The 27,189-nt window shown below is 57.3% G+C and overlaps 2 protein-coding genes and 1 pseudogene across 6 annotated transcripts in view; 2 read left to right on the forward strand and 1 right to left on the reverse strand.

Annotated features, from left to right (window-relative positions):
• The window catches only part of SMPD4 (sphingomyelin phosphodiesterase 4), a 37,759-nt gene extending 28,875 nt beyond the window's left edge, over positions 1 to 8,884 (forward strand). For 2 of the 5 annotated variants that reach the window (XM_030801376.1, XM_030801379.1), the window contains 9 exons: positions 2,835 to 2,980; positions 3,553 to 3,643; positions 4,096 to 4,196; positions 5,022 to 5,185; positions 5,797 to 6,002; positions 6,356 to 6,589; positions 6,841 to 6,972; positions 7,120 to 7,248; positions 7,409 to 8,884. In XM_030801376.1, the coding sequence (XP_030657236.1) occupies positions 2,835 to 2,980; positions 3,553 to 3,643; positions 4,096 to 4,196; positions 5,022 to 5,185; positions 5,797 to 6,002; positions 6,356 to 6,589; positions 6,841 to 6,972; positions 7,120 to 7,248; positions 7,409 to 7,738 (1,533 nt within the window). In that variant the 3' untranslated portion in view covers positions 7,739 to 8,884. The remainder of the gene's footprint in view (positions 1 to 2,834; positions 2,981 to 3,552; positions 3,644 to 4,095; positions 4,197 to 5,021; positions 5,186 to 5,796; positions 6,003 to 6,355; positions 6,590 to 6,840; positions 6,973 to 7,119; positions 7,249 to 7,408) is intronic. The other 3 variants (XM_030801377.1, XM_030801380.1, XM_030801378.1) reach the window with 2 other exon arrangements.
• A 6,416-nt stretch (positions 8,885 to 15,300) lies between these two features.
• LOC115831899 (coiled-coil domain-containing protein 74B-like) lies at positions 15,301 to 21,016 on the forward strand. The gene is given in 9 exon segments (XM_030801384.1): positions 15,301 to 15,689; positions 17,003 to 17,047; positions 17,936 to 17,950; positions 17,953 to 18,183; positions 19,018 to 19,156; positions 20,088 to 20,145; positions 20,228 to 20,301; positions 20,377 to 20,433; positions 20,606 to 21,016. Coding segments are annotated over 9 exon segments (1,125 nt in total). The 5' UTR covers positions 15,301 to 15,319; the 3' UTR covers positions 20,742 to 21,016.
• A 1,518-nt stretch (positions 21,017 to 22,534) lies between these two features.
• LOC100598436 lies at positions 22,535 to 26,539 on the reverse strand (annotated as a pseudogene).
• Positions 26,540 to 27,189: the final 650 nt, after the last annotated feature.

Below are 27,189 nucleotides of genomic sequence, written 5' to 3' on the forward strand. Positions count from 1 at the left end.
GCCAGGGAGGGAGGACAGTGTCCAGAAAGCATCTGACAAACCCCATGGTGGGAGGGGTGACCAGCGAGACCCAGGTGGGGTGAGCTGAGGTGCTGTGAGTCTCAGCCCAGTGGGAAATGTGTGGCTTTGGGGACACATCCTTAAGAAGCAAGCAGGTGTGACTGTGGCCAGGGACTCCATGTGGGAACATGGCCCAGGAGGGGTGCAGAGCTGAGGGAGAAGTTTGGCTCAGCAAACCTGTGGGAAAATAGCCTGAGAGGGTTCCGTGAGACTGTTGGGGGCAGGGGCAGACAGTGGGCCCTCCAGACCCTTCGGAAGGACCAGCTGAGGTGGGGCAAGTGCACCAGCAGGGGAAGGCAGTTTTCCAGTTCCCATGTGGAGGTCGTCCCCTCCCCTGAGCTGCAGGGTGGATGTTACGGCTCAGGATCCCAGGCCAGGATTGGAGGGACGGCCTGGGCTGAGACTGGAGGAGGAGAAAGACCCTGGTCTAACTTCCCACCCCACTGGTGCCCTTCTAGTTGGGCAGTATAGGTACAAGTATTACGTCTCATACTTTTCTCCTTCCGTCTTTTTTTTTTTTTTTGAGATGGAGTCTCACTCTGTTGCCCAGGCTGGAATGCAGTGACATGGTCTTGGCTCACTGCAATCTCCACCTCCCAGATTCAAGTGATTCTCCTGCCTCAGCCTCTTGAGTAGCTGGGATTACAGGCATGTGCCACCCACCTGGCTAATTTTTGTATTTTTAGTAGAGACGTAGCTTCACCATGTTGGCCAGGCTGGTCTCAAACTTCTGACCTCAAGTTATCCGCCTGCCTTGGCCTCCCAAAGTGTTGGGATTACAGGCGTGAGCCACTGCACCTGGCCCTTTCTTCCAAAACAATGCAAATTCATTGCCCAAAGACTTAACGATACAGATAGTGGAAAATAGCCAGCCACGATGGCTCATGCTTGTAATCTCAGCACTTTGGGAGGTTGAGGCAGGCGGATTGCTTGAGCTCAGGAGTTTGAGACCAGCCTGGGCAACATGGCGAGACCCCTGTCTCTACAAAGAAATACAAAAATTAGCCTGGTGTGGTGGTGTGTGTGCCTGTGTTCCCAGCTAACCGGGAGGCTGAGGTGGGAGGATCCCTTAAGCCCTGGAGGCAGACGCTACAGTGAGCCGAGACCACGACACTATACTCCAGCGTGGGTGACAGAGTGAGACCCTGTCTCAGAAAAAAGAAGAAAATGCCTCCCACCCCATAGCTCCATCTTCAGACTCAGCCACTGATTTCTGGGATGTGTCACCCGGACCTGTGGGGACAGTTTCCTGACGGGGAGACTTGAGTGGGTAGCAATATGGGCAGTGGCCCCTGCGGGGTCTACAGCACCCCAGGATATACCTGGAGGCTGGGCCCTGCACCAGCCTCAGCAGCACAAATGTGTTAAGGCCCAAAGGGCTAGGGGACAAGCGTGGAGAGGCGAGCATATCCACTCAGACTCAGGATTCTGCCCTCAGCGCCCCCACTTCCCTGCCCTCGTCTACTCTCGATGCTCCCACCTGCCCTCCCAATGGCTAAGCAACCAGAGGAAGCCCATGGCCACCAAAAAGGCTTTCCACTCCGGCTAGATCTCCAGGATCCTGCTTGTATGTTACAAATCAAAAGTTTGGCCTAGGCTGGGCGCAGTGGTTCACGCCTGTATTCCCAGCACTTTGGGAGACCTGAGGTCTGGCCAACATGGTGAAACTCCATCTCTATGAAAAATAAAAATTAGCTGGGCATGGTGGCACACACTTGTCGTTCCAGCTACTCAGGAGGCTGAGTCAGGAGAATCGCTTGAACCTGGATGCGGAGGTTGCAGTGAGCTGAGATTGCGCCACTGTGCTCCAGCCTGGGCGACAGAGCGAGACTCCGTCTCAAAAAAAAAAAGTTTGGCCTAATATGCTTGACTGCTTTTGTCTTGGAGTTTTCCTGACCACAGGTCCCTGGGCAACAGAGGAAGTGACGCCTGGGGCTTCTACTGGGCCGAGTTCTCACCTGGCTGTGTCCAGGATGAGGAGCAGGTGGAAGGAATTGGGGAGAAAAGTGAAGCCATGGAGTTCTTATTTTTGAACAAGGTCTTATTCTCACCCAGGCTGGAGTGCAGTGGCATGATCCTAGCTCACTGCAGCCTCAAACTCCTGGGCTCAAGTGATCCTCCCACCCTAGCCTCCTGAGTCATTAAGGCTATAGGTGTGCACCACCACACCCAGCTAACTTTTAAAAATTTTTTGTAGAGACAGGGTGTCCCTATGTTGTCTAGGCTAATCTCGAACTTCTTCTTAGCGATCTTTCCGCCTCGGCCTCCCAAAGTGCTGGAATTACAGGTCTGAGGCACCACACCTGGGTTCCATGTGCTTTCTGCACACACTTGGGAGGCAGGTGGGAGACCCTGGATCCAGAGCTTGTGGATGATGCTGGCTTTCTCCTGCCCTGGGGATCAAGACAGGCACCAGTGCCCAAGGGCACAGCCTGTGCCACCCGCCGCGGGTTTGCAGGGGTGCAGAAGCAGGGCTGGGAGGCCCTCTGCAGATGTGTCTGTCTTAGTGAGGCCTCCCCAGGGTGGGCTGTGTGGGCGGCGGGCCAAGCACTTCCCTACCACAAGCTGGTCACAGTTCAGACCAAACAGTGCAAGGCATGTCCGCTGGGTGCCAGGCACAGTGGTGCCCCAGGGGGTGGCACTACTCCCGGCCTGGCTCGTGCCTCCCGTGGGGAAGCAGAGCAACTGGCTTGGGGCGGGATGTCAGACCTGGAGGCCGAGTGCTATGGGTGCCGTGTTCCTTCCCAGGCCCTCACCCCTCCTTCTCCACCTAGGAGTCGTTCACGCCTACTGAGGAGCATGTGTTGGTGGTGCGCCTGCTGCTGAAGCACCTGCACGCCTTTGCCAACAGCCTGAAGCCAGAGCAGGCCTCACCCTCCGCCCACTCCCACGCCACCAGCCCCCTGGAGGAGTTCAAACGGTGGGTGGCCCTTGCGGCTTCCCACCGCTGCTGTCTCCCCCACTTTCCCCTCCTAAGGTGTCACCCACAGCGACCTCTCCCCAGGGCATGGAGGGCAGGGAGAGAGGAGTCCCTTTCTGCTCACAGAGCACGTGAGGCCTCTCCAGGCCTAGGAAGGTGCCCTCTCACCCTGCCCAGTTGTCTCCCAGAGCCTCTCTCCAGACTGGCCAGAGAGGCCCTATTGTGCTGCTATCTCTTGCATCTCATATTCTTCAACCCTGTCAGAAGAGCTGGGGCAGCCCTGACTGCCAGGCCCACCAGGGCCAGCAGAGTGGGCTGTTTGTATGGGACTGAGGTGAGAGGTGTGCAGGAGCTGCACTGACTCGGCCGCCTGCGTGCTGTGTGTCCTTGGGATGTTCCCTAACCTCTCTGGACCTTGGTTTCTTCCTCTGAAGAATGGGGCTGAACCTCCCGGAGGTGCCCAGTGCTCTCTCCCGGCAGAGCCAACCCTCACTGATGGGAGCGCTGTGCTCATCTGTGAGCAGGGCCTTCTTACTGGGCAAGCAGCAGGTGACCTTCCCCATCCCTTGCAGGGCCGCTGTCCCGAGGTTCGTCCAGCAGAAACTCTACCTCTTCTTGCAGCATTGCTTTGGCCACTGGCCCCTGGACGCATCATTCAGAGCTGTGAGTGTTGGCCCCGTCACATGTGTGCCTGTGTCTTCTGTGTGCCTTGAGGTGGGAGGTTCTCTGGGGCAGATAAAGGAGGAGAGCAAGTGTTATCACAGAGGCCTTGGCAAGCAGAGGGTCTTGGAGGGCCACATTGTTCTTTCTGTTTCAGTTTCCAAAGCCAACCCTCAGGAAAGCCCTGCCCTGTCCCACCTGTCTGGTGCAGGGCAGGTTCCTACGCTTACCTGACCAGGGAGCACTGTGCCCCCTGGGCTGGGAAAAGCCCACCCTGGCTTCTGGAGGGCCAGCAAGAGAGCCAAACCTCACAGGGCTGTGCACGTCTCTCCTCCGCCCTCTGGGGGAAGTGGGAAGAGTCAGTCCCACCCAGCTGCCGCCTGGTACCCGGGCTTCAGGCCACGGGAGGATTTGACCCCCAGCCACTGAGCCCTCAGCACACACCTCCCCCACAGGTCCTGGAGATGTGGCTGAGCTACCTGCAGCCGTGGCGGTACGCACCTGACAAGCAGGCTCTGGGCAGCGACTCCCAGCCCCGGTGTGTGTCGGAGAAATGGTGAGCCTCAGCCCCTCTCACAGACATGCCACTGGCTCCCCCAGGTAGATATTGCTCCAGTGGGTGGAGGCCAAGCCAGTGGCCTGTGCTGGGGTCAGCCTGGCCCTGGCTCCGGCTCCCTCCCTCCTGAAGTCCTCTCCCAGCCCCTGCCGAGTGGAACACAGACCAGCCCTTCCTAGGCTCAACTTTGCCAGGCCCTAGAATTGGTTTCTCATGGAAGCCGTGGATGACCCATCCTGCCCTTTCCCCCTCCCTTCTGTCCCAGATGAGTGTTCAGCCACCCCCAAACTATCCATTGACCTTCATCAGCACAGAGCAGAGCAGCGGTGATCAAGCAGGGGATGAGGGAGGCCGTCTTCCCCTCATCCCCTGCTTGATCCTCAGAGCAGACGATGAGGGAGGCCGTCTTCCCGTCATCCCCTGCTTGATCCTCACAGCAGACCCCCAGGCTTCCATGGCATCTGGCATGGCCACTGACCCCTCCCCTCCTTGCCCAAGGCATTCCCCTTTGGACCCTCTAGGGGATCCTCCCTCAGCCCCCTCAGGCTCTGGGCTGGCCTCTGCCATGGTGGCCTCCATCCACTTGGAAAGGGGCCTCAGCCTTGCTAAGGATGTGGCGTCCTCAGAGGGCCTGGGTCTTACCTGCCTCTGTCCTGCCCTCCTTGCCTGCCTATGGCCCCCTGAGCTGTCATCTGTGACAGCTTGTCACCTTGGCCAGGGAGAGTCTGAAAGCCCAAGGGTGAGCAAGGGCATTAGAGGCATGGACCAGCACAGACCCCGCCTCCAGTTGGAAGGCTGGCCCCAACCTGCCACCTCGGTCCCCAGGGCGCCCTTTGTCCAGGAGAACCTGCTGATGTACACCAAGTTGTTTGTGGGCTTCCTGAACCGCGCGCTCCGTACAGACCTCGTCAGCCCCAAGCATGCGCTCATGGTGTTCCGAGTGGCCAAAGTCTTTGCCCAGCCCAACCTGGCTGAGATGATTCAGAAAGGTAAGTCCTCAGCCTGGGCCAGCCAGGTAGATGTCGACCCAGCCAGACCAGGGCCAGGCCCTTAGCTGGTGGTGGCTGGTCTTTAAGAGGGACCCACCCGCCCAGAGTGGGTCCCGGCAAAGGGTGCTGTGGAGACTCCTGGGACACATCTGTGCGGTGAAGTCTGAAACCAGCTGGATCCTGCCTGCCCTGCAGGCACCAGGCACTGGGTGGGGGATCGCAGGTGTGCCCACAGAGGGGGGGTGCACGGTCCAAGCTGCGGCCCTGTGACCCCGCCGTTTCTCCCTGGCAACTCGTGGTGGCCGCTTCAGGAGGTGAGCCTGGTCTCTGCCATGCATTCATCCTGGCTGGATTGTGCGTTGGTTTCTGTCGATCCTGCTGTTGTTTACCTCCTGCAGACACTGCTGCGGGCTCTGAGCCACCAGCTCCCCCATCCGCCCTCCCCATGTCAGCCACCTACTGTGTGGGAGATGCTGCCAGGCAGGGCCTGAGGAGGACACCCCTGGGTCATGGCTCCCCAGACACCTCGGAGGCACCCCAGAATCCTAAGGGCAGCAGTCGGGTACTCTGCCCCCGGGAACTGGGTGCCAGGTTCGTCTCCTGCCTTCTAGGTGAGCAGCTGTTCCTGGAGCCAGAGCTGGTCATCCCCCACCGCCAGCACCGACTCTTCACGGCCCCCACCTTCACTGGGAGCTTTCTGTCACCCTGGCCACCAGCGGTCACTGATGCCTCCTTCAAGGTGAAGAGCCATGTCTACAGCCTGGAGGGCCAGGACTGCAAGTACACCCCGATGTTTGGGCCCGAGGCCCGCACCCTGGTGAGTAGGTCGGTGGTGCCTGTCCTCAGGGCCCCTGGAGCCATGGGGCTGAGCAGAACCCGGGAAGTGCTGTGATCCAGCAGGAAGGAGGGAGGCTGGGTATAGATTTGACACCATATCTCCTTCCCCCGTTTTAGTAAAGTCTAATTTTTTCCTGATAACGAAGGCAGTGTTTGTTGGGAAATTTCAAATGTAGAAGATCATCCTTTAGTCTTTAAAAGTCCTCTGGCAGAAGCCACTCCTCCTGACGCTCAGCAGTCTGGCTGTGCATTGCTCTTGGGGCCCCTGGCTGGCCTGCCTGGGTGGCAGCACAGGCCTGTCCTACTGGTGACCTGCCCGCACCTCCCTTGCAGGTCCTGCGCCTCGCTCAGCTCATCACACAGGCCAAACACACAGCCAAGTCCATCTCGGACCAGTGTGCGGAGAGCCCGACTGGCCACTCCTTCCTCTCATGGCTGGGCTTTAGCTCCATGGATACCAACGGCTCCTACACAGCCAACGACCTGGACGAGATGGGGCAAGACAGCGTCCGGAAGACAGATGAATACCTGGAGAAGGCCCTGGAGTACCTGCGCCAGATATTCCGGGTACGAGCTATGGGGCCTGCCCCATGGCCATCAGGGTCCCCTTCCCTGAAGGATCCACTCCACCCAGCCTGTGGTCAGCCACGTACCAGTCCCAGGCCCCACACATATGGACCCAGTGTTGGGGGAGGCAGGCCCACACCCCAAGCGTCATATCTGGGTCCCCTTGTTGCCACTGTTGTAGGCTGGTGGGGTGAAGACTGGTCCCCTCCCTTCATCTTGATGCTGAGGGCAGTGGCACTTCTCTCTGGCAGCTCAGCGAAGCGCAGCTCAGGCAGTTCACACTCGCCTTGGGCACCGCCCAGGATGAGAATGGAAAAAAGCAGCTTCCTGACTGCATCGTGGGTGAGGACGGACTCATGCTTACGCCCCTGGGGCGGTACCAGGTGAGAGGCCCGTGTCTCAGAGGTGCATGGGCTGGGCCCTGACCCGTCCCCAGCTCCCTCCTCCCTCGCGAGCAGAGGCCATCACGCTCCTCTGAGTTGTGTGCAGGGCTGTGTTTTCTGACCTGTCCCCATGGCCTGGCTTTCTAGATCATCAATGGGCTGCGAAGGTTTGAAATTGAGTACCAGGGGGACCCGGAGCTGCAGCCCATCCGTAGCTATGAGATCGCCAGCTTGGTCCGCATGCTCTTCAGGCTGTCGTCTGCCATCAACCACAGAGTGAGTGGGCAGGAGGGCCGGCCTGGCCTCTTGGGAGAGAGGGTTCTAGATGCCCCTCCCTGGGGTGCAGTCCCGGGGTGGCCTGTGAGGGTGGGGTACTGCTCTCCTGAGGCCTGTGGTGCCACCACCCCACACCCCTGTTCCTCTGTCTGTGCTTCAGTTTGCTGGACAGATGGCGGCTCTGTGTTCCCGGGATGACTTCCTCGGCAGCTTATGTCGCTACCACCTCACAGAACCTGGGCTGGCCAGCAGGCACCTGCTGAGCCCTGTGGGGCGGAGGCAGGTGGCCGGCCACACCCGTGGCCCCAGGCTCAGCCTGCGCTTCCTGGGCAGTTACCGGACGCTGGTCTCGCTGCTGCTGGCCTTCTTCGTGGCCTCTCTGTTCCGCGTTGGGCCCCTCCCATGCACGCTGCTGCTCACCCTGGGCTACGTCCTCTACGCCTCTGCCATGACACTGCTGACCGAGCGGGGGAAGCTGCACCAGCCCTGAAGGTGTCAGCTGCCTTCAGAGCAGGCTGGAGGGATTTGCCACACAGCTCCACCCTTGGGCCTGAGAGGACCTGGGAAGCCCCTCCAGGAGGGAACACGGTCATCCTCGGGCTTCTGAAGCGGGGTTCCTGCAGCCGCAGAGGCATCTGGAGGAAACGCAACCAAGAAGGGAAGGCAGGTGGGGCCCAGCAAAGGAGTGGCTACCAGGGCTCAACAGCCACACTCTGTGACAGCGCAGAGCTCAGCGCCGGCCTTTCCCTCCCTCTGCCAAGGACTCATGGCCAAGCCAGCTCTCGGGGCCTTTTTTCCAGTGCCCATTTGGGTACTCTGCTGCACCAAGCTTGGGAGCCAGCCTGCCAACAGCCGCCTGGGCCTGGCCTCCCCACTGGCTGGCCTTGAGGTGGGCAGAGTGGGTTGTGGCGCCTCCTCTCCCTGTGTGGGACCAGGACGGTGGCTCAAGTCTCCACTCCAGGAAAGAATCAAAGTTTCTAGAGGTGTGAGAAAACTAGAGTGGCTCTCCTGATTCTTCACTGTGAGGGGCATTCTTCATGTTCTCCCAGCTGTTCCAAGACTGGGCCATAGAATTCCATGTTTCAGGAGCCTAAGACCCTCCCAGAGCCCAGGTGCTTCACTGCAGACCCCAAGCCATTGAGCACATCACCCAGAGCAGTGGCCAACATTGCGGACCCCTGTGCCTTGCCACAGATGGGTGCTGGTCCTCAGGCATTGGGGACACTGCTGGGTCGATGGGCTCGGATTCTGCCAGTTTCTGCTCTGCAGCCAAAGATGGTCAGAAGCATTGTCACTTCACTAACATCAAGTGCTCAAAGACATGGCAACCGTTCAGTGGTACTTATGTATTCAAAATATACGACTACAGATTCTCTGACAGAAACCAGCACGGGGTCTTCACCTTCATTCACCCCACAGACGACATGTGAGGGAGAACAGCATCTCAGTGGTGATTTCCAAACCAAGCCTTTGTTTTCGGTGTGGGGCTTTGGGGGTTTGCTTTAATGTTTTTCAAATGTGAATGTTGGGCTTTGTATTTTGATGTAAACTGAGAATAATGGCATTTTAGGGCCTGTGACCAAAAATCAAGTTTGTAACGACCATGGATCTGAATAAACCTGTCCTTGCTTCTGAGTCTTCTGGCACCTGGGCTCAGTCTCTAGGAGGTTCACCTGTACAGAGTCCCTGAGCACACAGGGGCTGCAGAAACAACTGTTGGGCACCCCGTCGGCCCCTCCCCCCAGTGTCCACAGGCCTGGGCCTCTGGCTTCCTATGCTTTCCTCTCTCAGAGGCACAGTAGACTTTGCTCTGTCTTTACAAAAGATTGAAAAAGTTAGGCGTGGTGGTTCACGTCGTGTGGTCCCAGCTACTTGGAATGCTGAGTTTGGAGGATCATCAGGGTCCAGGAGGTCAAGGCTGTAGTGAGCCTTCGTCATGCCACTATACTCCAGCCTGGGTGACAGTGAGATCCTGTGCTCAAAGCTGACCACCGGAACATGTGCTGCCAAGTCTGTCGCTTCCAGAAGCTCCGAGGATTGCGGGAGTTGCTGGGGGCTGAACTGTCTGGCCAGGAGCTGGGGACAGACAAAAACACATTGAGAACCCAGAACAGCAAAGCTGAGTGAGGGGTCAGGGTCTTGGTGGCCGGGACCTGGACAGCGATGGCCACAAGGCCAGCTGGTGCTCAGTGGCTTCTGCCTGGGGAGTGAGGGCAGCAGCGGGGCAGCTAGGTTCCAGCCACTTCCAGGTAGAGGGGTAGGGACCTCGCCAATAAAATGGGATTTAAATTTTACCAAGAACTCTCACTGTAGAGAAAATGGGACTGCTGGGACGAGAGCAGAAGCAAAATGCAGCTGGGGGGGCCCGGCCAGGAGGCACTTGTGAGGGACTTCTGGGGAAGGACTAGAGTTGGAGCAATTCAGGAAGCAGTTCTGTCTGGGGCACAAGGAGGGAGGCCAGGCTGGAGGCAGAAGCTCCTGCACACTCTCGTCTCCACCCCTGGACGCTTCCAGAGTGGTTTGCCCTAACTGCCACCACCACCGCCTCGTCAGCTCCTAGGATGCCCTTGACTTTTTGCCATTGGGCCACACTCCCCTGCTAACAGGCCAAATCCAGATGCTTTTCTGACCGCGTGGCCCAGAGCCTCTGGCAGTGCAGCTTCAGGCTGTCCTGACACCACCCCTGCCCCCTGCACCTCTGCATCTTCCTCCTTGCCCCAAGACAATCCTGTTCCCTGGATCCCATTTGTGGCCCACTCCCTTCCACGACCAACACATTCTACCGCTAGGATATACCAGCGCCCCCGTGATCCGAGGTAAGTCAGATTCTGATCATCTTGTGCAAGCAACTCACGAGCAGAGGCCCTGTGCAGTCAGGAGAAATCTATACCTTTCCCCTTGGACATCCAAGAGCAAGTTAGATCCCCTAAAGGCCAGCTCTCACCAATAACCCTGACATTTCCAATATAAATGAGAGAGAACTCTCTTTTTTTTTGAGACAAGTTCTTGCTATATTGCCCAGGCTGGAGTGTACTGCACCATCACGGCTCACTGCAGCCTCTAACTCCTGGGCTTAAGCAATCCTTCTGCCTCAGCATCCCAAGTAGCCAGGACTACAGGCATGCGCCACTGCACCCTGTTAATTTTTAAATTTTTTTGTAGAGACGGGGTCTCACTGTGTTGCCAGGCTGGTCTTGAACTCCTGGGCTCAAGTGATCTGACTGCCTCTGCATCCTGAAGTGCTAGGGTTACAGGTGTGAGCCGCCACGCTGGAAAGAGGACTCTTATGTAGCCTTCACTGTAAAAATTAAGCTAGCTTCCCTTGACTCCCAAAACCAGAATTCTGAGCATAATTTTCTCAAGTCACAAGGTGCCAAAATATATCAAATTATTTCCCGGTCAAGAATTCCTGCTTTTGGCCAGGCACAGTGGCTCAGGCCTGTAATCCCAGCACTTTTAGGAGGCTGAGGCGGGAAGATGACGACGTCAGGAGTTTGAGACCAGCCTGGCCAACATGCTGAAATCCCATCTCTACTAAAAATACAAAAATTAGCTAGTGTGGTGGTGTATGCCTCTAATCTCAGTTACTTGGGAGGCTGAGGCAGGAAAATCGCTTGAACCTGAGATGTAGAGGTTGCAGTAAGCCGAGATCGCACCACTGTACTCCAGCCTGGGTGACAGAGACTCCTTCTCAAAAAATAAATAAATAAAAAATAAAAGTGATAAATTGGCAGCTGGCGCCAGGGAGAGGCCGTTTCCTGATGGGCCACACCTAAAGTGTTAATTGAATGCGGATTCCACGGAGAAGCAACTTCCCAGGCATGTGCATTAAGAGACAAAGTGGTGGAGTATGACCCTCGGGGGGCACCCCACCCAAAAACCTCAGATGGGCATGCATACAGTTTCCTAAACACACTGCATGTGCTCAACTCCTAAGGGTAAGGAGGGTACTGTACATGTGGGCAGCCCACCCTAAGGGAAGGATCATGGGAAAGGGGCCAGTCTAGAAAGTCCTAGGATCAAGGTTAAACACCACACTTGACTTTCATGTGCCCACTTAGGTCTCTTCCAAGCGTACTTTCCTCTCTTTCCTGTTTTAAAGCCTTTTAAAATACACTTCCACTCCTGCTCTGAAACTTGCTTCGGTCTCTTTTTCTGCCTTATGCCCCTCAGTCGAATTCCTTCTTCTGAGGAGCCAAGAGTTGTGGTTGCTGATTCACTGCCAGTGACTTGGACACCTTCCACTGCTAACACTATTAACTCGGACACCTTCCACTGCTAACACAATAACACTTGGTTATTGTGTTTATTTGGAGAGTAAGTATGGTTTAAGGAGATGTGTATGGGTGCCAGGTTGACAAGGGATAGACTTGTGATGGTTAATTCTATATGTCAACTTGTCTGGGCCACTGGATGCACTCATATCTGGCTACACATTATTTCCTGGCAGGTCTGTAAGGGTGTTTTCAGAAGAAATCATTTAAATTGGTGGTGCAAGCAGCCATGCATGCATTTCTGGAGTAGCTTCCCTGTAGCTTGCAGGAACCAGAGTGGGCAATAAGAGCCCCATCCTCCAAATACTGGGGATCTGTGCTCTGATTGATGATGGCTGCTATTGATTGTGAAAATGCAGACAAAGAGGCAGGCAGCCACTGCTGCAATCTCCACTGTTATGTTTGCAACCTCCCTCCTCAACCCTCACCACCGCCCTGGGGACACCTTCCAGGAGGTTTTTATGGATCGGCACCTCCTACTGCCTTCATTTTTCTTTTCTCCTTCTTGGGAACCAGATGCTTAGGACTAGGACATTCAAAAGCAACCATATACCAGGCACAGTGGCTCATACCTGTAATTTCAACACTTCTGGAGGCTGAGGCAGGAAGATTGCCTCAGCCCAGGAGTTTGAGACCAGTCTAGGCAACATAGCAAGACAAAAAAAAAAAAAAAAAAAAAATTAGCCAGGCATGGTGGTGTGTGCCTGTAATCCCAGTTACTAGGGAAGCTGAGGCAGGAGGATGGCTTGAGCACAGTAGTTCCAGGCTGCAAGTGAGCTATAATTGCACCACTGCACTCCTGCCTGGATGAATTTCTCTCCACTCAGGGTATCCTCCTTCCCAGCAATAATATTGCTGCCATTCATTCCAGCTATCCATAAACCATAATTACTGAAAACATGTTGCTATAATTTTTTTGAACAACCTGTCATCTGTTAAAAATAATAATACAAGATTATATTTTATCTTAATTTATTCCTTCTCTAATGCACTTCCCTTTTTTTAGATCCAAATTTCCTATATCATTTTCCTTCTTTTTTTGAAACAAGATCTCTCTCTGTTGCTCAAGCTGGAGTGCAGTGGTGCAATCACGGCTCACTGCATCTCAGCCTTCTCAGTAGCTGGGACTGCAGGTGTGCACCACCATGCAGGTGAATTTTTTAGTTTTTTGTGGAGACAGGGTCTGGCTATATTGCCCAGGCTGGTCTCCAACTCTTGGGCTCAAGAGATGCTCCTGCTTTGGCCTCTCAAAGTACTGGGATTACAGGCATCAGCCATGCACCTGACTTTTCATTTCTGTTGTGTTTTTGACTTCTTACATTTTCTTTTTGTTTTTTGAGACAGAGTCTCACTCTGTTGCTCGGAATGGAGTGCAGTGGCAGGATCTCAGCTTGCTGGAAACTTCACCTCCTGACTTCAAGCAATTCTTCGGCCTCGGCCTCCTGAGTAGCTGGGATTACAGACATGCACCACCACGCCTGCCATTTTTTTTTTTTTTTTTTTTGAGATGGAGTCTTGTTCTGTCGCCCAGGCTGGGGTGCAGTGGCACGATCTTGGTTCACTGCAAGCTCCACCTCCCGGGTTCACGCCATTCTCCTGCCTCAGCTTCCTGAGTAGCTGTGACCACAGGCGCCTGCCACCATGCCCGGCTAATTTTTTGTATTTTTAGTAGAGACGAGGTTTCACTGTGTTAGCCAGGATGGTCTCGATCTCCTGACCTCGTGATCCGCCCACCTTGGCCTCCCAGTAATTTTTGTATTTTTAGTAGAGATGGGTTTTCACCATGTTGCCCAGGCTGGTCTTGAACTCCTGACCTCAAGTGATTTGCCCACCTTGGCCTCCTAAAGTGTTGGGATTAGAGGTGTGAGCCACTGTGCCTGGCCAACTTCTCGCATTTTCTTTCTTTTCTTCTTCTTCTTCTTCCTTTTTTTTTTTTTGAGATGGTGTCTTACTCTGTTGCCCAGGCTTGAGGGCAGTGGCATGATCTCAGCTCACTGCAACCTCCACTTCCTGGATTCAAGTGATCCTCCCACCTTAGCCTCTCAAGTAGCTGGAATTACAGGTGCGTGCCACCACGCTAGCTAATTTTTGTATTTTTTAGTAGAGATGGGGTATCACCATGTTGGCCAGGCTGGTCTTGAGCTCCTGACCTCAAATGATGTGCCCAACTCGGCTTCCCAAAGTGCTGGGATTACAGACATGAGCCACCCTGCCTGGCCTTCACATTTTCTTTAGATTATTTCTTAGAATGTCTACCCCTCTGTTCCCATTATCAGTCTGTAATCTCATGTTGTCTACTTTTTCCATTAGAGCACTTAGCGCATTAATCATAGTTGTATTCCATTTCTTGGTCTGATAATTCCAACATCTCTGCCTATTTAAGTCTGGCTCTGATGTTTGCTGTGTCTTCAAACTGTGTTGTTTTTTTATTATGCCTTGCAAGTTTTTGTTGAGGGCTGGTCGTGCTCAACCAGTAAGAGGTAAATGGACTTTCTGTGTGAAGTTTTATGTAGGTCTGGTTAGGGGTTGGACCATATGTGCTGTTTGTTAACCGGAGGTGTCAGAGCCTTAAACCTCCTCTAGTGTCTTAGTTTTTGTCTCCCTGTTGTCTTTACGGTTTCCTAGAGATTTCTCGAATAAGCTCTGAGATGAGAAGTTCTTTCACTTGTATCCCCTGTTATTATACAGGAGCCCCATTGATGTGGCAGTAAGATGTGGGGAAGGGGAGCCAGAGCAGGCTGGGGTTAGCTACGTTCCCTTCCTCCAGGTTTGTTGGTATCTGGCAAAATTACGATTGGCCTGGCTGTGATTTTTTTTTTTTTTCTTTGAGGGCAGGCCTTGTAAAAAAAAAAAAAAAAAAGACTTACTTCTTTTTATTTTTATTATTTTTAAATTAATTAATTAATTAATTAATTTATTATTTTTTGAGATGGAGTCTCACCCTGTTGCCCAGGCTGGAGTGCAATGGCGTGATCTCGGCTCGCTGCAACCTCCACCTCCTGCTTCAAGTGATTCTCCTGCCTCAGCCTCCAGAGTAGCTGGGATTACAGGTGTGAGCCACTGCGCCTGGCCTCTTATTTTTAGGCAGCATCTCACTCTGTCACTTAGGCTGGAGTTCAGTGGTACCATCATAGCTCACTGCAGCCTCGACCTCTGGGGTTCCAGCAATCCTCCCGCCTCAGCCTCCCGAGTAGTTGGGACTACAGGCGCAAGCCACCATGCCCGGGTTTTTTCTGTTTTAATTTTTATAGAGACGGGGTCTCACTTTCCATCCAGGCTGGAAAGGATGCCTGGATGCCTTTTATTATTATTATTATTATTATTATTATTATTATTATTATTTTTAGATAGAGTCTCTGTCGCCCAGGTTGGAGTGCAGCGGTGTGATCTCGGCTCACTGCAACCTCTGCCTCCCAGTTCAAGCTATTCTCCTGCCTCAGCCTCCCGAATAGCTGGGATTACTGGCTCCTGCCACTACGCCTGGCTAAATTTTGTTATTTTTAGTACAGTCGGGGTTTCCCCATGTTGGTCAGGCTGGTCACGAACTCCTGACCTCAAATGATCTGTCCTCCTCGGCCTCCCAAAGTTCGGGGATTACAGGCGGGAGCCCCCGCGCCCAGCCCTGGATGCCTTGAAAATGACTACTCACCCAGGAAGAGGCAGCGACAGGCCCCGCCCCCGCCAACCGCCTCGCGCCCTCCGTCGCCCGGTTTCCATGGTGACGGGGCGCCAGGCTAGGGCGGCCTGGCCACTGAGCCGGGTGCAGTGGCAGCAGGAGGGTACCTGGCGACGGCGATATGAGCGGTGCGGGGGTGGCGGCTGGGACGCGGCCCCCCAGCTCGCCGACTCTGGGCTGCCGGCGCCAGCGCCCCTCTGTGGGCGTCCAGTCCTTTAGGCCGCAGAGCCCGCAGCTAAGGCAGAGCGACCCGCAGAAACGGAACCTGGACCTGGAGAAGAGCCTGCAGTTCCTGCAGCGGCAGCACTCGGAGATGCTGGCCAAGCTCCATGAGGAGATCGAGCACCTGAAGCGGGAGAACAGGGGTGAGCCGGCGCGGGGCCCTAGGCCGGCCCTGCCTCCCCAGGCACACTCAACACTGCCGCTCCCGCAGCACAGAAACACAGCCATGAACTCCAGCACACGCCTGGGCTCAGGGGGAACACAGGACAGCAAGCCCGCCCTGGGTCCTGCCACTCTGAGCTGTCCCCTTCTTCCAGAGGGAGACCCGCGTGGCCCCCGGGCAGTGCCGACCCTGTCTGCTTGTCTCGTGGGGCAGCATCATTTCAGATGCTGACTCCACCAGTCCTCTCCTCTCCAGGAAGGGTCCGACACACCTCTGTTAAAAACTTTATAGAGGGGGCCGGGCGCGGCGGCTCACGCCTGTAATTCCAGCACTTTGGGAGGCCGAGGCGCGCGGATCACGAGGTCAGGAGATCGAGACCATCCTGGCTAACATGGTGAAATCCCGTCTCTACTGAAAATACAAAAAAATTAGCTGGGCGTGGTGGCGGGCGCCTGTAGTCCCAGCTACTCGAGAGGCTGAGGCAGGAGAATGGCGTGAAGCCAGGAGGCGGAGCTTGCAGTGAGCGGAGATCTTGCCACTGCACTCCAGCCTGGGCGACAGAGACTCCGTCTCAAAAAAGCAAAAACAAACAAACAAAAACTTTATACAGGGAAACGTGCACAAGTGCGAGTGCGCAGCTCAGTGAATTTATTCCAGCTAAACACATCGGATCAGGAGCAGGCATCCCCCCGACCCCCACCCCGTCCCCGCTTCGCCTGTGCCCATACTGTCCTCCCGCGGGGCCTTCCCAACTGCACCCTTAGCTGCTCCTCACCCCCACGCCCCCCCTTCTCCCTCCCTCCTCCCCCACCCCTCCTGCCCCGAGCAGAAGGAGGGCCCGCCAGGATGTGGGATGTGGCTCCGCTCCTCGCTCCTGCTTCAGGAGGGCTCCAGCAAGGACACCAGTGCCCGCGGCCTCGTTTCCCGCCCCGTTCCCCGGTGCTGCCTTACCTGAGTGCCGAGTATCCCATCACCAGGCGTCTGTTTTGTCAGGACCCCCCTTCCCCATGTCTTCTTGAGCCTCAGGACGCCGCGTTCCTCATGTCTTCTTGAGCCCCCCCCCCACCAAGTCCCTGATGCCCACGGGATCATAACACCGCCATAGCCAGGGGTTCCGGAGTTCACCTCTGTACCCCTAAAACCCAGGTCCTGCCTGGCAGTGTGGACGCCCTCCAGTCATCTCAGATGGATGAGGCCGATATGCCGGGTGGGCTCTGCCTACGGAACAGGCTGGGCCATTCCTGGCCTGCCGCCCACGGCAAAGGCGTGGTGGAGAGCGGGATCCACGGGGCAGGGCCCAATCAGCCAGTGGGGGGGGCAGGACTCTCGGGCTCAGCAGCGGGGAGAGGACAGGCCAGGCTTCTTCTCAGAATGGAGGTGGTTTCACAAGTGCTGAGGAGAGCGTGTACTTGCTTTCAGATCTCCATTACAAGCTCATAATGAATCAGACATCACAGAAGAAAGGTGAGAATTGGGCCCTTCAGTGCCTGATGGGATGCTCTTGCCACCCAGGGGAGTCCCTCCAGACTGTCCTTGCCCACCTGGCTGCACTGGCCCCTGTATGCCAACCCAGTGGGGACAGGTTCTGGGGGACCTGGACAGATGCCGCTACCTCTAGCCGTGGCTGGACGATGTTATGCAGCCAAGCACAGCACCTGCTGCTCTCAGTAAGCCCAGGGCCTGAGGTCATTGCAGTGGGGAGGTGGGCACAGGGTGCTTCCCAGACCCTCCCTCCTCCAAGTAGAGCTGAAATGAGAAGGAACCCCTGGGACAGCCCCTGCCCTGCTAGGTCTTTGCCTCAGATTGCTGCTGTGGCCAGGCCCAGGATTCCAGCCCCATGGCTCTGAGTCCTGACATGCTGGGGGCCCCAGGGGCTCTGGACACACTCCATCCAGGGATCCCTTCCTGCCATCTGGGCAGCAACCATGGGGACAAAGGGAGGAAGCAGAGTCCTGTTTCCTTGCCACTTGTCCAAGGCACTTCCCCATCCTGACAGCGGCCCCCACCCAGCCCAGGATTCTGGGTTGTGGTCTCAAGCTCACTTCCCGTTATCTCTGGGGCCGGGGCTGACATCAGGAGGACATCTGACTGGTGGATGGAGCCAGCCTGGGAACATCGCAGCTGGGGCAGTGCCTAGGGCTCTCCCTTCCCAGGGAGACATGGAGAATGGGGTCGAGGGAGGGCCCTTCCCTAGCCACTGTGGCAACTCCAGTGAGCTGTTCTGGGCAAAGTGTGGCCCAAGTCAGCAGCCCCAGCCCTGCAGTGCCGGGGACCCTGACAGGACCCGGGAAAAGGCCATGCCCTCCCTTGGGACCTGCTGTTCCATGTGTCCCAAGCCCTCCTGCTTTCCAGATGGCCCCTCAGGAAACCCCTTTCCGGGGCCTCTGCTCCCTTGGGCGCTCGCTGGGTCTGCATCAACGGAGTGTGGGTAGAGCCGGGGGGACCCAGCCCTGCCAGGGTGAAGGAGGGCTCCTCATGGACACACAGGCCAGGAGGCAAGTGTGGGCATCTTGCGGGCGGTGGCGCCAACACTGTGCGCTCTCCTGCAGACAGCCTCTCCACGTCAAGCTTCCAGTCTGTCAAGTCCATCTCTAATTCAGGTGAGCAGGCTGGCGTCCATGTGCTCACAGGAGTGACTGCCCCACGGGGACCCCAGCCTGGGTGGCCTCTAGGGCTGCTGACCAGGCGCCCTCTGCTGGGCCAAGCTCCAGGATTTGGGGGTGAAGGTGCAGCTGAAAAGAGCCCTGGAAGCTGAAGCCACCGGGAGGGGATTAAGGGGGCGTGGGCAGGACCAGGGACCAGTCACAGGGCAGTAAGGCCTCACAGCAGGCACCCCAGGGTGGGGCAGCAAACAGGCAGGAGGGGCCTCCCCGGGTGGCCTTCTAGGGAGGATGTACCCTGGCTGCCCAGCAGAAGCCCTGCTTGGCCGTGTCCCTGCCACAAGCAGGCAGGACACAGGAGGGATGGCACTGCCCACGGAGCCCTGGGCTCATGGCACCTTCTGCAGAGTGAGCCAGGAGCAGAGAGCCTCTTTTCCCCTCTGTGAAGCCGGGCATTTTCTTCAGCCCAGCCCTAACCTCCACCATTCCTGTGATGGGCCCAGGCGCTAGACAGGCCTTGTTCTTGCTGAGGAAACCCATGCAGGCTGGGTCCCAAGCCTCTCACGCAGTTTCATTTTACCCAAAATGGGGCCAGCTTCCACTATATTGATTGTTCTAGAATATTCACAGGCACCACCCATGGGCTTCACCCTCAGAACCTCATTGATTCCCCCCAGAACCCTCCAAGGCAGGCTGCCCTTTACAGAGGAGGAAACTGAGGCAGGGGCAGGGGCTTCTTGGGTACACACAGCTGATCCTGGAAAACTTGGGCAGTGACTGTTGGTGCCTGCAGTGACCGGCCTTGTAGGGTCTGACTTGCGGCCAACTCTCAAGGCAAGGCCAGGCCCCAGCCCGGCTCCTTCAACAAGCAAGATTTGAAAGCTGACGTCCCCGAGAAGGCGGACCTGGAAGACGAGCCCCGACTTCACAACAGCAAGCTGGACAAGGTTCCTGGGGTTCAAGGGCAGGCCAGGTAAGGCTTGGGTGTTCCTGGGGTGCAAGGGCAGGCCAGGTAAGTCTTGCCTGCACCCTAAGGGCCCCATGACTACATTTACTAGGCTCACGCCCTGCAGTCAGCCAACTGCTCTGCCCCTAGCTCCAGGGGCCTGTCTCCAGGGCTCATGATAGCAGATGACGGCCACGCTCTACCCATCGGTGGGCACTGTCTTCCTCCCCTCCCCGGGGGGTCCTGCAGAGTACCTGTGCTGACCTGAGCCCACAAGGCGGGCCAGTAGCAGCCCCTAAACCACTTCCTCAGAGAAAAGTGAAGTAATATTCTTACCAAGAAAAGTGAGTTGCATTCCTGCTGCCCCTTGCCACAGCCTGCCTTTGGAGGGCACTAGGCCAGCGGGTCAGAGCAGGACCAGGTTCTGGTGATCCCTGAGTTTCTGGGACTGCCCTGGGATGCTACAGAGTGCACACTTTCAGCAGCACAACCAGCAGGACAGGCTCCTGCGTCTGCACATCCAGAGACCAGGCCTGGAGCAAGATGCCCCACTGGATGTGGGGTCACGACCAAGAGCAGCCTGGCAGCTAGCTGGTCACCCACTGAAGCCCATCTGACCCTTAGGACACCTTCAGAGGGGAGAAAGGGACAGGCCCCAGTCCCAGAGACCCCCACCTGGTGCCCAGAGCACCCTGCTCAGTGGGAGAGGGGAGCCAGGCCCTCTTCCCTACATTGGCCTGGGCGCTACCTGGGGAGGTATGCTGGTTGGGTGGTTAGATGCACCTAGGCAGGTCACCTCTGGCTGCTGCAATGACTGTTTCAGAAAGGAGAAAGCAGAAGCTTCTAACGCAGGAGCTGCCTGTATGGGGAGCAGCCAGCACCAGGGCAGGCAGATGGGGGTGGGGGCACACCCCCCAATGATCCTGCCCCTTCCCCTGCGAAAGCCCACCACACTTAGGCAGTGTGAAGTGCTCATCCGCGAGCTGTGGAATACCAACCTCCTGCAGACCCAAGAGGTGAGGCCCTGGGTGGTGGGGGTGGCCCTGGGCAGTCTGGTGCCGCCATAGGCCCCACCATGCCCCTGCCCCTGCCTTTCAGCTGCAGCACCTCAAGTCCCTCCTGGAAGGGAGCCAGAGGCCCCAGGCGGCCCCAGAGGAAGCTAGCTTTCCCAGGTGAGTGCCTCGTGCACCTCTGCCCCATCCCTGGGGGCCTATCCACAGCTCACTGCTGACTCTTCCTTCACCCAGGGACCAAGAAACCATGCATTTCCCCAAGGTCTCCACCAAGAGCCTCTCCAAGAAATGGTAAGTCCCACAGGCATAGGGACAGTGGGGCAGCCCTGCAGCCTGGGCCCCAGGGAGGGAGTGGGGAAGGGAGGGTGGCGGTGCAGAAGCAGAGCACGCGGGGGCCTCTCTGGGCCCCCGTGAGGGCCATGCAGGCCCCACTCACGGTGACAGTCCTTCTACCTGCCCCCAGCCTGCTTCTGAGCCCACCTGTGGCGGAGCGTGCCATCCTGCCCGCACTGAAGCAGACCCCGAAGAACAACTTTGCCGAGAGGCAGAAGAGGCTGCAGGCAATGCAGAAACGGCGCCTGCATCGCTCAGTGCTTTGAGCCACCCGCATCTGGTCAGTGCCAGGCCCACCAACCTGCAGCTGGAGACTGGCTCTCTATAGCATTTCCTGATACTTCCACTACTTTTAGGCCTGGCTGAATTCCAAATTCCAAGATAGATGACACTCAAGACAGATAAAGTACTTGATCTCCAAACTGACAAACTGTTTATTTTCTAGCTGTTATTTTGCTATTTGGCATTTACATAAAAGTACATGATGACGTAGGTATCGCCTTACCTGTTAAAACCGAAAATAAAGCTTGTTTATTTCCAAGTTGTATGCCTGGTTCCTCACTGGCTATCAGGCATCGCGTCCCTTCCCAGTCCCAGCCCTTGGCCCCTAGCCCAGCCCCCGCTGTCTGCAGGGACCTGCCTGGGCAGCCCAGTCTTGCTCATCCTGGGACCTGCCAGCGGCCCTGGGAAAGAGGCATTGGCAGAGCCGTGCACATCCTCCCTGGAAGCGGGAGGGCTTTTCTGGTCCCCTGGCTGGGCTGGAGCTGCGTTCCAAACAAATGATCACTCTATCTCTTGCCCAGACTGCACACTCCTGGGGGCAAGAGGCTGTCCTCTCCTGCCCTGACACAGCACCACAGACAGGGGGTCCAGCCTGGCTCGCCCTCCTCCTCGGAGGGCTGTCTCGAGTGCCATGGCCATGTCCGCACCACCCCCTCCACCACAGCACAGCCATGTCCACTGTCGGGGGTGGGGTGGCCAGCTTAGTGCCCACCCTCAGCCAGCCACACAGTCTTCCCAGGCCCACGGCCCCACTTCGTTGGCATTAATCTCAGCCTCTTCCTGCTTCAGGGAGCAGGAACTTTGCCAGGAAGCTGGGGGATGAACCAGGCCAAGGAATGGGACAGTGTGTCAAAGGACAGCCGAGGCCCAGGGGCTTACAGCATCCTAACAGGACAGTAGGCCCAGTTTCATGGAGCGGGGGACACAGTGACAAGTCCTGACAAACACAGGAATAACAAGATTATAACAATCACAGATGATGGGCTAGTACGCATAAAAAGGGGGGACTCTTGTCACCAAAGGGCTGCTGGCCAGTGCCTAGGGTAGCGGGCAACACAGGGAGGCGCTCACTGCATGGCCCCACCCACCGCCAGGCCCACTCTCTCTGGGTGGTGCAGCGCGTAGTGTTCTGAGGACGTGGGTTGTGAGGGCCTCGCTCTTCATCCTTCACAATTGGGACACAGCCCTCACACGAGTGACACGGGTGCTGGCAGCAGGATCCCTCATGCCCCTGCTCCCTGGGGGCCCCACAGTGCTCAGCAGGAATGCCGTGAGGGCTGAGGCCCAGCTGGTGGTGGGGAGCTGGCAGCAGCCATGGGCCAGCCCTCCCTCCGATAGGCAGCCTGTGCCCTGGACTTAGGGGCTTCCCTGGGGGGTGCCCCACCTGCCCAAAGCAGCACAGCCTGAACCCAAAACTGTGAGCAGAGAATCCGATGTGTGTTTGAAGGGTTTCCTATGTCCTCTGTGTTCTCCTATAGAAAGGAGCAGGGGTGTGTTGAGCACACACAAGACGCTCTAACAACACCCCGAACGCACCCTCATGCTGCTGAGACGGACCCGGACCCTGGACAGGCCACGGCGAGCAGCCCGCTCCACCGCGCCCATCTCAGTCTGTACAAGTGTGGGATTTCACTTGGCAGATCCCCAAGGCAGGAGAGAAAAGGAGGAAAGCTAACCTAACTCCAGGCTCCCCATGGACGCCAACACCTAGAAGTGTCTGAGAGGAGGCAGGCGTCCTTGGCCCCGATAAGGCTGCGGGCCATCCCTGCAGTCCTGGCTAGGCAGCCGAGAGGCAGGCCTTGTGGATGCTCCGGGCACAGGTGTTGAGCAAGGTGGTAACCGAGTGCTTGTCCGGGAGCCGCGGCCGCCTGCAGGTCACGCAGTGGTGCATCGACCTGAGGAAGGGGTTGGTGCCTGCAACAGAACAGTGGGCATGAGCCTGAGGCAGCCGGTGCTGCACCCACGCCCTGCACACCCGGCAGTGCTCCGGGAAGTGGCAGCCCCAGGACTGGCTGAAGCACCAGGAGGAGCCCTGCACGCTGCCTGCCTGGCCGTCGGGCTCTCCTCCCAGAGTCTCATCATCAGTGAAGAACTGAATCTGAACGGGATTTGGAGCCCAGGGCTTTGCCTCTGACAACCTTGGGGACCCAGCCCTGGCTCTGCTGTGTGCCAGCTCTGGGCTCAGGAATACTGACCCCTGCCAACATGACTCTCTGGAGCCACATCACCCAGATGGGGCCTTGTGTGCCCAAGCTACTGGTAGGACCTGTCAGCTCCGCTGAGCTCCCTGGTGGCCTCTGAGAAAAGCAGGGTCTGTCTTTGAGCCGTAGTCTTTCTCACCCCTCAGCCACTGAACACAGCCACCCTGGACAGCTGACCTGACACAAGATGAAGGGGCAAAGGGACACAGAAGAAGAGCAGAGACTCCTATTTCTCAGGTGACCATTGGAAAACCCGCTCCTGCCCGCACAGGGGAAGTCAGAAGAAGGGAGGAAGGGGCCTGAGCCGGGGAGGGGCACAGAGGCTGTCCCTGCAGCACTGGAAGCCTGGTTTTCCAGAATGACCGCTGCCTGCCGTGTGTCCCCAGACAGCTCCTCTGGGTCTGCCCACTGTGCAGCCACTGCCGGTCCATCCACAGTGGACTCTGGGTAGGGTAGTCGGTGGGCACATGGTGGCACACTTGGGAGGTCCTTGTCGTTTGCAACACACAAGGCTGCACCTGTGACCCAGACAAGCCCTGGCCTGCCCCGCCTCACAGCCCTGCTCCCGAACAGGACTCTTCACACCCCGGGAGGTTCTGGTCAGGCTTGTGGTAAAGCCTGGATGTCTCTGACTCTCGGACTTCCAGACCTGAAGCCCAGAGTGACCTGCATCGATGGGTGCCCACAGGTCCTGCCTTCCACCTCCCTAGGGCCCCAAGCAAGCAGAGCTGCATCTGTGTTGGGAGGTGAGGGTGTGTGGGCTCTGGGGGTGGGGGCAGAGGCAATGGCCAGTCTGTCCTGGGCTGGGTGTATGTGAAGACAGAGCAGACAGCCTGCCGGGACATGAACACAGGATGGGGTCTGGGCACTGTGCCCTCCGGCTTGGACAGCAGAGGCCTGGGGCTGTGGTCGGGGTTGCTCTCCTGCGCCAGCCTGGCCCTCCTGGACACTCGCCCAGCAGATCACGCAGATGGTGCCACTGTTGCTGCAGCGAGAAGGGTCCAGGTTTATCATGCACTTGTGGTCTAGCCTGGCCACCAAGCCCTGGAGCATGCTGGGGATGCTCTGCCGCTGGTTGTCCTCAAGCCTGTGCTTCCGGATGCATACCACCAGGGCCTCGAGGAGGCAGCATGGTGACCACATTGGATACACACGGCCCAGGGCTGGCCAGCTGCCCTCTGCGAAGCCCAGCCCAGCTGGAAGTACGTGATGAGTGGGTCGTGGATGGCAGTCATGGCTGGAGTGAATGTGCGGTACAGGGAATGGTTGAAGAGGGTGAGTGGATGTTGGCCAGGACAGCATCCAGGAGCTGCTGGCATAGGTACTGCTGTTTGGTCAGCGGCAGCAGGGGCAGTGGGCTGGAGGTAGGATGGGCACGGTCAGAAGCCCAGGACCTGAGAGTTCTCCATTTATGGGGCCTTCCCACCCCAGGCCAGTCTCCACTCACAGCCAGATTCCCAAGGCCTCTCTCAGAGCCTCCACCCTCGTGCAGACAATGTTGGCTGATCCTGGGTATAACCCCCCACTCCCACAGCCTTGTCCTCCCCAGAGTCCCTGCCCCCTGTGACCCATGGGGGCCGCAGACAGAGGGTGACTTCTCCCATGTTCCCACCCAGCACAGCGAACCTGGCCTGGAAGAGGCCTGGTGGGCAGGGTCTCAGGTCAGGCCCAGCCCCCACCCAGCCTGACCGTGAAGGCCCCTCCAGTGGTGCTCCCAGGAGCTCTTGGGGGAGCCCCGGTTCCCCCAGGGGTCCCCAGCATCCCACTCACCACCGCCATGTCATTCTTGAGTTTCTCCAGGGTGATGTCACACTTTGGCAAGGTCTTCAGGGGACCTGCAGAGATAGTGGACTTGGGTTGAGCTCTGTGCTGGAGGGCTGGGAGACATGGCAGGTCTCAGGCTCGGATCTGGGATCCCAACCACTGCCACTGGGCCTCGGCCCTCAGAAACCTCTGCAGGAGCTCCCTTCAGCTGACCAGCTGTTCCCAGACCCAGAGTCTAGGCAGGCGGCCCTCACCCCCAGGAGTGCCCATCCCTGTTGGCAGTGAGGCAATGGGTCAAGAGAAGGGACCATGGCCAGGCCCCTGACCAGGCTGGGAAGGCCTCAGTTGCACCTAGGCTAGTCCCTGTCTTGCTCAGTCCTATAATCCTAACGAAGAATCAACTCAAGAAGGCCTGGAAGACCACGCAATAGTGACTGGCATTCTATCCGGACAAGCAGAACAGAGAGACACTTCTAGATGGGGTGGGGGGACAGCCTGAGTTTAGGTGAGAGGGAGGTATAGGCCAACGCCCATGCAGTTCTGAGGTGCTGCCCGAGCTCACAGCAGCCCATGGCCGGTGGCCCTGCCTTCCACCTGCTTCTCACCAGCACCGTCTTGTTTCATTTTCATGACAGCACACGTGGGCTGCAAATGGGGTAACTGAGATGCAGTCGCCTGCCCATGGTCACCGGGAAGTCAGGGGCAGAGCTCCAGGTCATGCTCAGGCCCATCACGGCCAGCTGATGGTCAGGCCATTGCAAGCTGGGCCCCCAACTACTGGCTGGATGAGACCTGGCTGTGATGGGCCAGCATGAGGGCCACAGCAGTGGTCAGGAGTAGGGCAAAGGCTGGGCACTGGCCAAGATGAAGCCTGGGCTCAAAGCCCCAGCACACACAAGAGTGGAGTCTTGGAGGCCTCTGTCCAGGGCCCAAAGAGCTGCCTGGGGCCTTTGCTAAACCCATATCATCACCAAATGCCCATCCATGGCTGGGCGACCCACGCCCTTGTGGACCCTACGTTGGCTGTGGGCAAAACTCACTGCTTGGAGGTCTGTCACAATGTCCAGAAGGCTCTTCATCTTGCTCAGGCCCTTTTTTCTGTCTGGGACAGCAGAGGGGACCCTAAGACATGAGCCCGGTGGCATCCCCAGGGCACTGGCCCCCACCCTGGCCGCAGCCCACCTTCGTTCTTCTCGATCTTGTTGACCACACGGTGCAGGGGCTTGACGTGCTTGGACAGCTGCTTGAGCGTGTCCCGGTACAGCTGCTCCTCGCCCGGCTGGAGCCAGCTGGACTCATGACAGAGCTGGGGTCACTGCAGGACTATGGGCGGGTGAGGCCACAGCCCTAGACCCTCAGGTGGGGAGCTTGGGCTCTGAGGGCCCCAGAGCTCGCACGAATGGTACGACCTGAGGCCTTGTAAAGGTGAGGGGTGACCTAGCACCTCAACCCGCCAGGCTGTGTACAGCTCACACGATGGAGCTGTGGGTCCCATGCCTGGCTTACCAGGTGTGTGTAAAGGCCTAGGGGAGGGGACATTGGAGTTCTGTGGGGTTTGTGCTGCTTCTGGGTGCTGGGAAGGCTGTGGTGTGGGGCTGGGCAGGAAGCTATGGGGGACAGGGCAGGGCTGGAGTTGCAGCCAAGCGGGAGAAACATGGGAGCTGGGCCCAAGCAAGGCAGCCACCAAACTCACTCTGCAACAAACTACAGTGGTGACCACTCTCCATCCTCCTTCCCATGCCAGCCGGGCAGGGACCTCACCCGAAACAAGGGGTGGGAAAACTGGCAAGACGAGCACCAGAGCACAGGCTCACCATGGGCCAAGAGCACACACAGCTGGTGTCCTGCTTCTGGAAGGTGGTGGGATGGCAGCGAGACTGCAGGGCGGACACTTCTTTCAGCTAGAAGCCTTACGAGCATACCAGCTGGGTTTGCACCAGCTGAAAACACCGGCTGTTCCACGGCTGCTCACTTTCCAAATACCAAGAAATGGAAAGAAAAGGGAAGTTCGGCCGGGCACAGTGGCTCATGCTTGTAATCCCAGCACTTTGGGAGGCTGAGGCAGGTGGATCAGTTGAGGTCAGGAGTTAAAGACTAGCCTGGCCTGTTTCTACTAACAAAACAAAAGAAAAATTAGCTGAGCATAGTGGCGCGTGCCTGTAGTCCCAGCTACTTGGAAGGTTAAGGCAGGAGAATCGTTTGAGCCTGGGAGGTGGAGGTTGCTGTGAGCCGAGATCGCACCGTGATCTCTTTTCTTTCTCCACCGTCTTTCTTTTCTGCCCACTGTCTTTTTGCAAAACCTTGTCTTCCTCCCGCTGGCTACCCTTTTCCCTTCCCCTACTTGTTACCCTCTTTTCCCCCTCCATCTACCCAAAAACTTTTTTTCCCACCATCTTTTCCCCACTGTCTTTTTGCAACGCCTTCTCCTGCTCGCTATCCTCTTTACCTCCCTCCATCTATCCCAAAA

This window comes from Nomascus leucogenys, chromosome 20 (genome assembly GCF_006542625.1).
Source record: "Nomascus leucogenys isolate Asia chromosome 20, Asia_NLE_v1, whole genome shotgun sequence".
NCBI lineage: Eukaryota > Metazoa > Chordata > Mammalia > Primates > Hylobatidae > Nomascus > Nomascus leucogenys.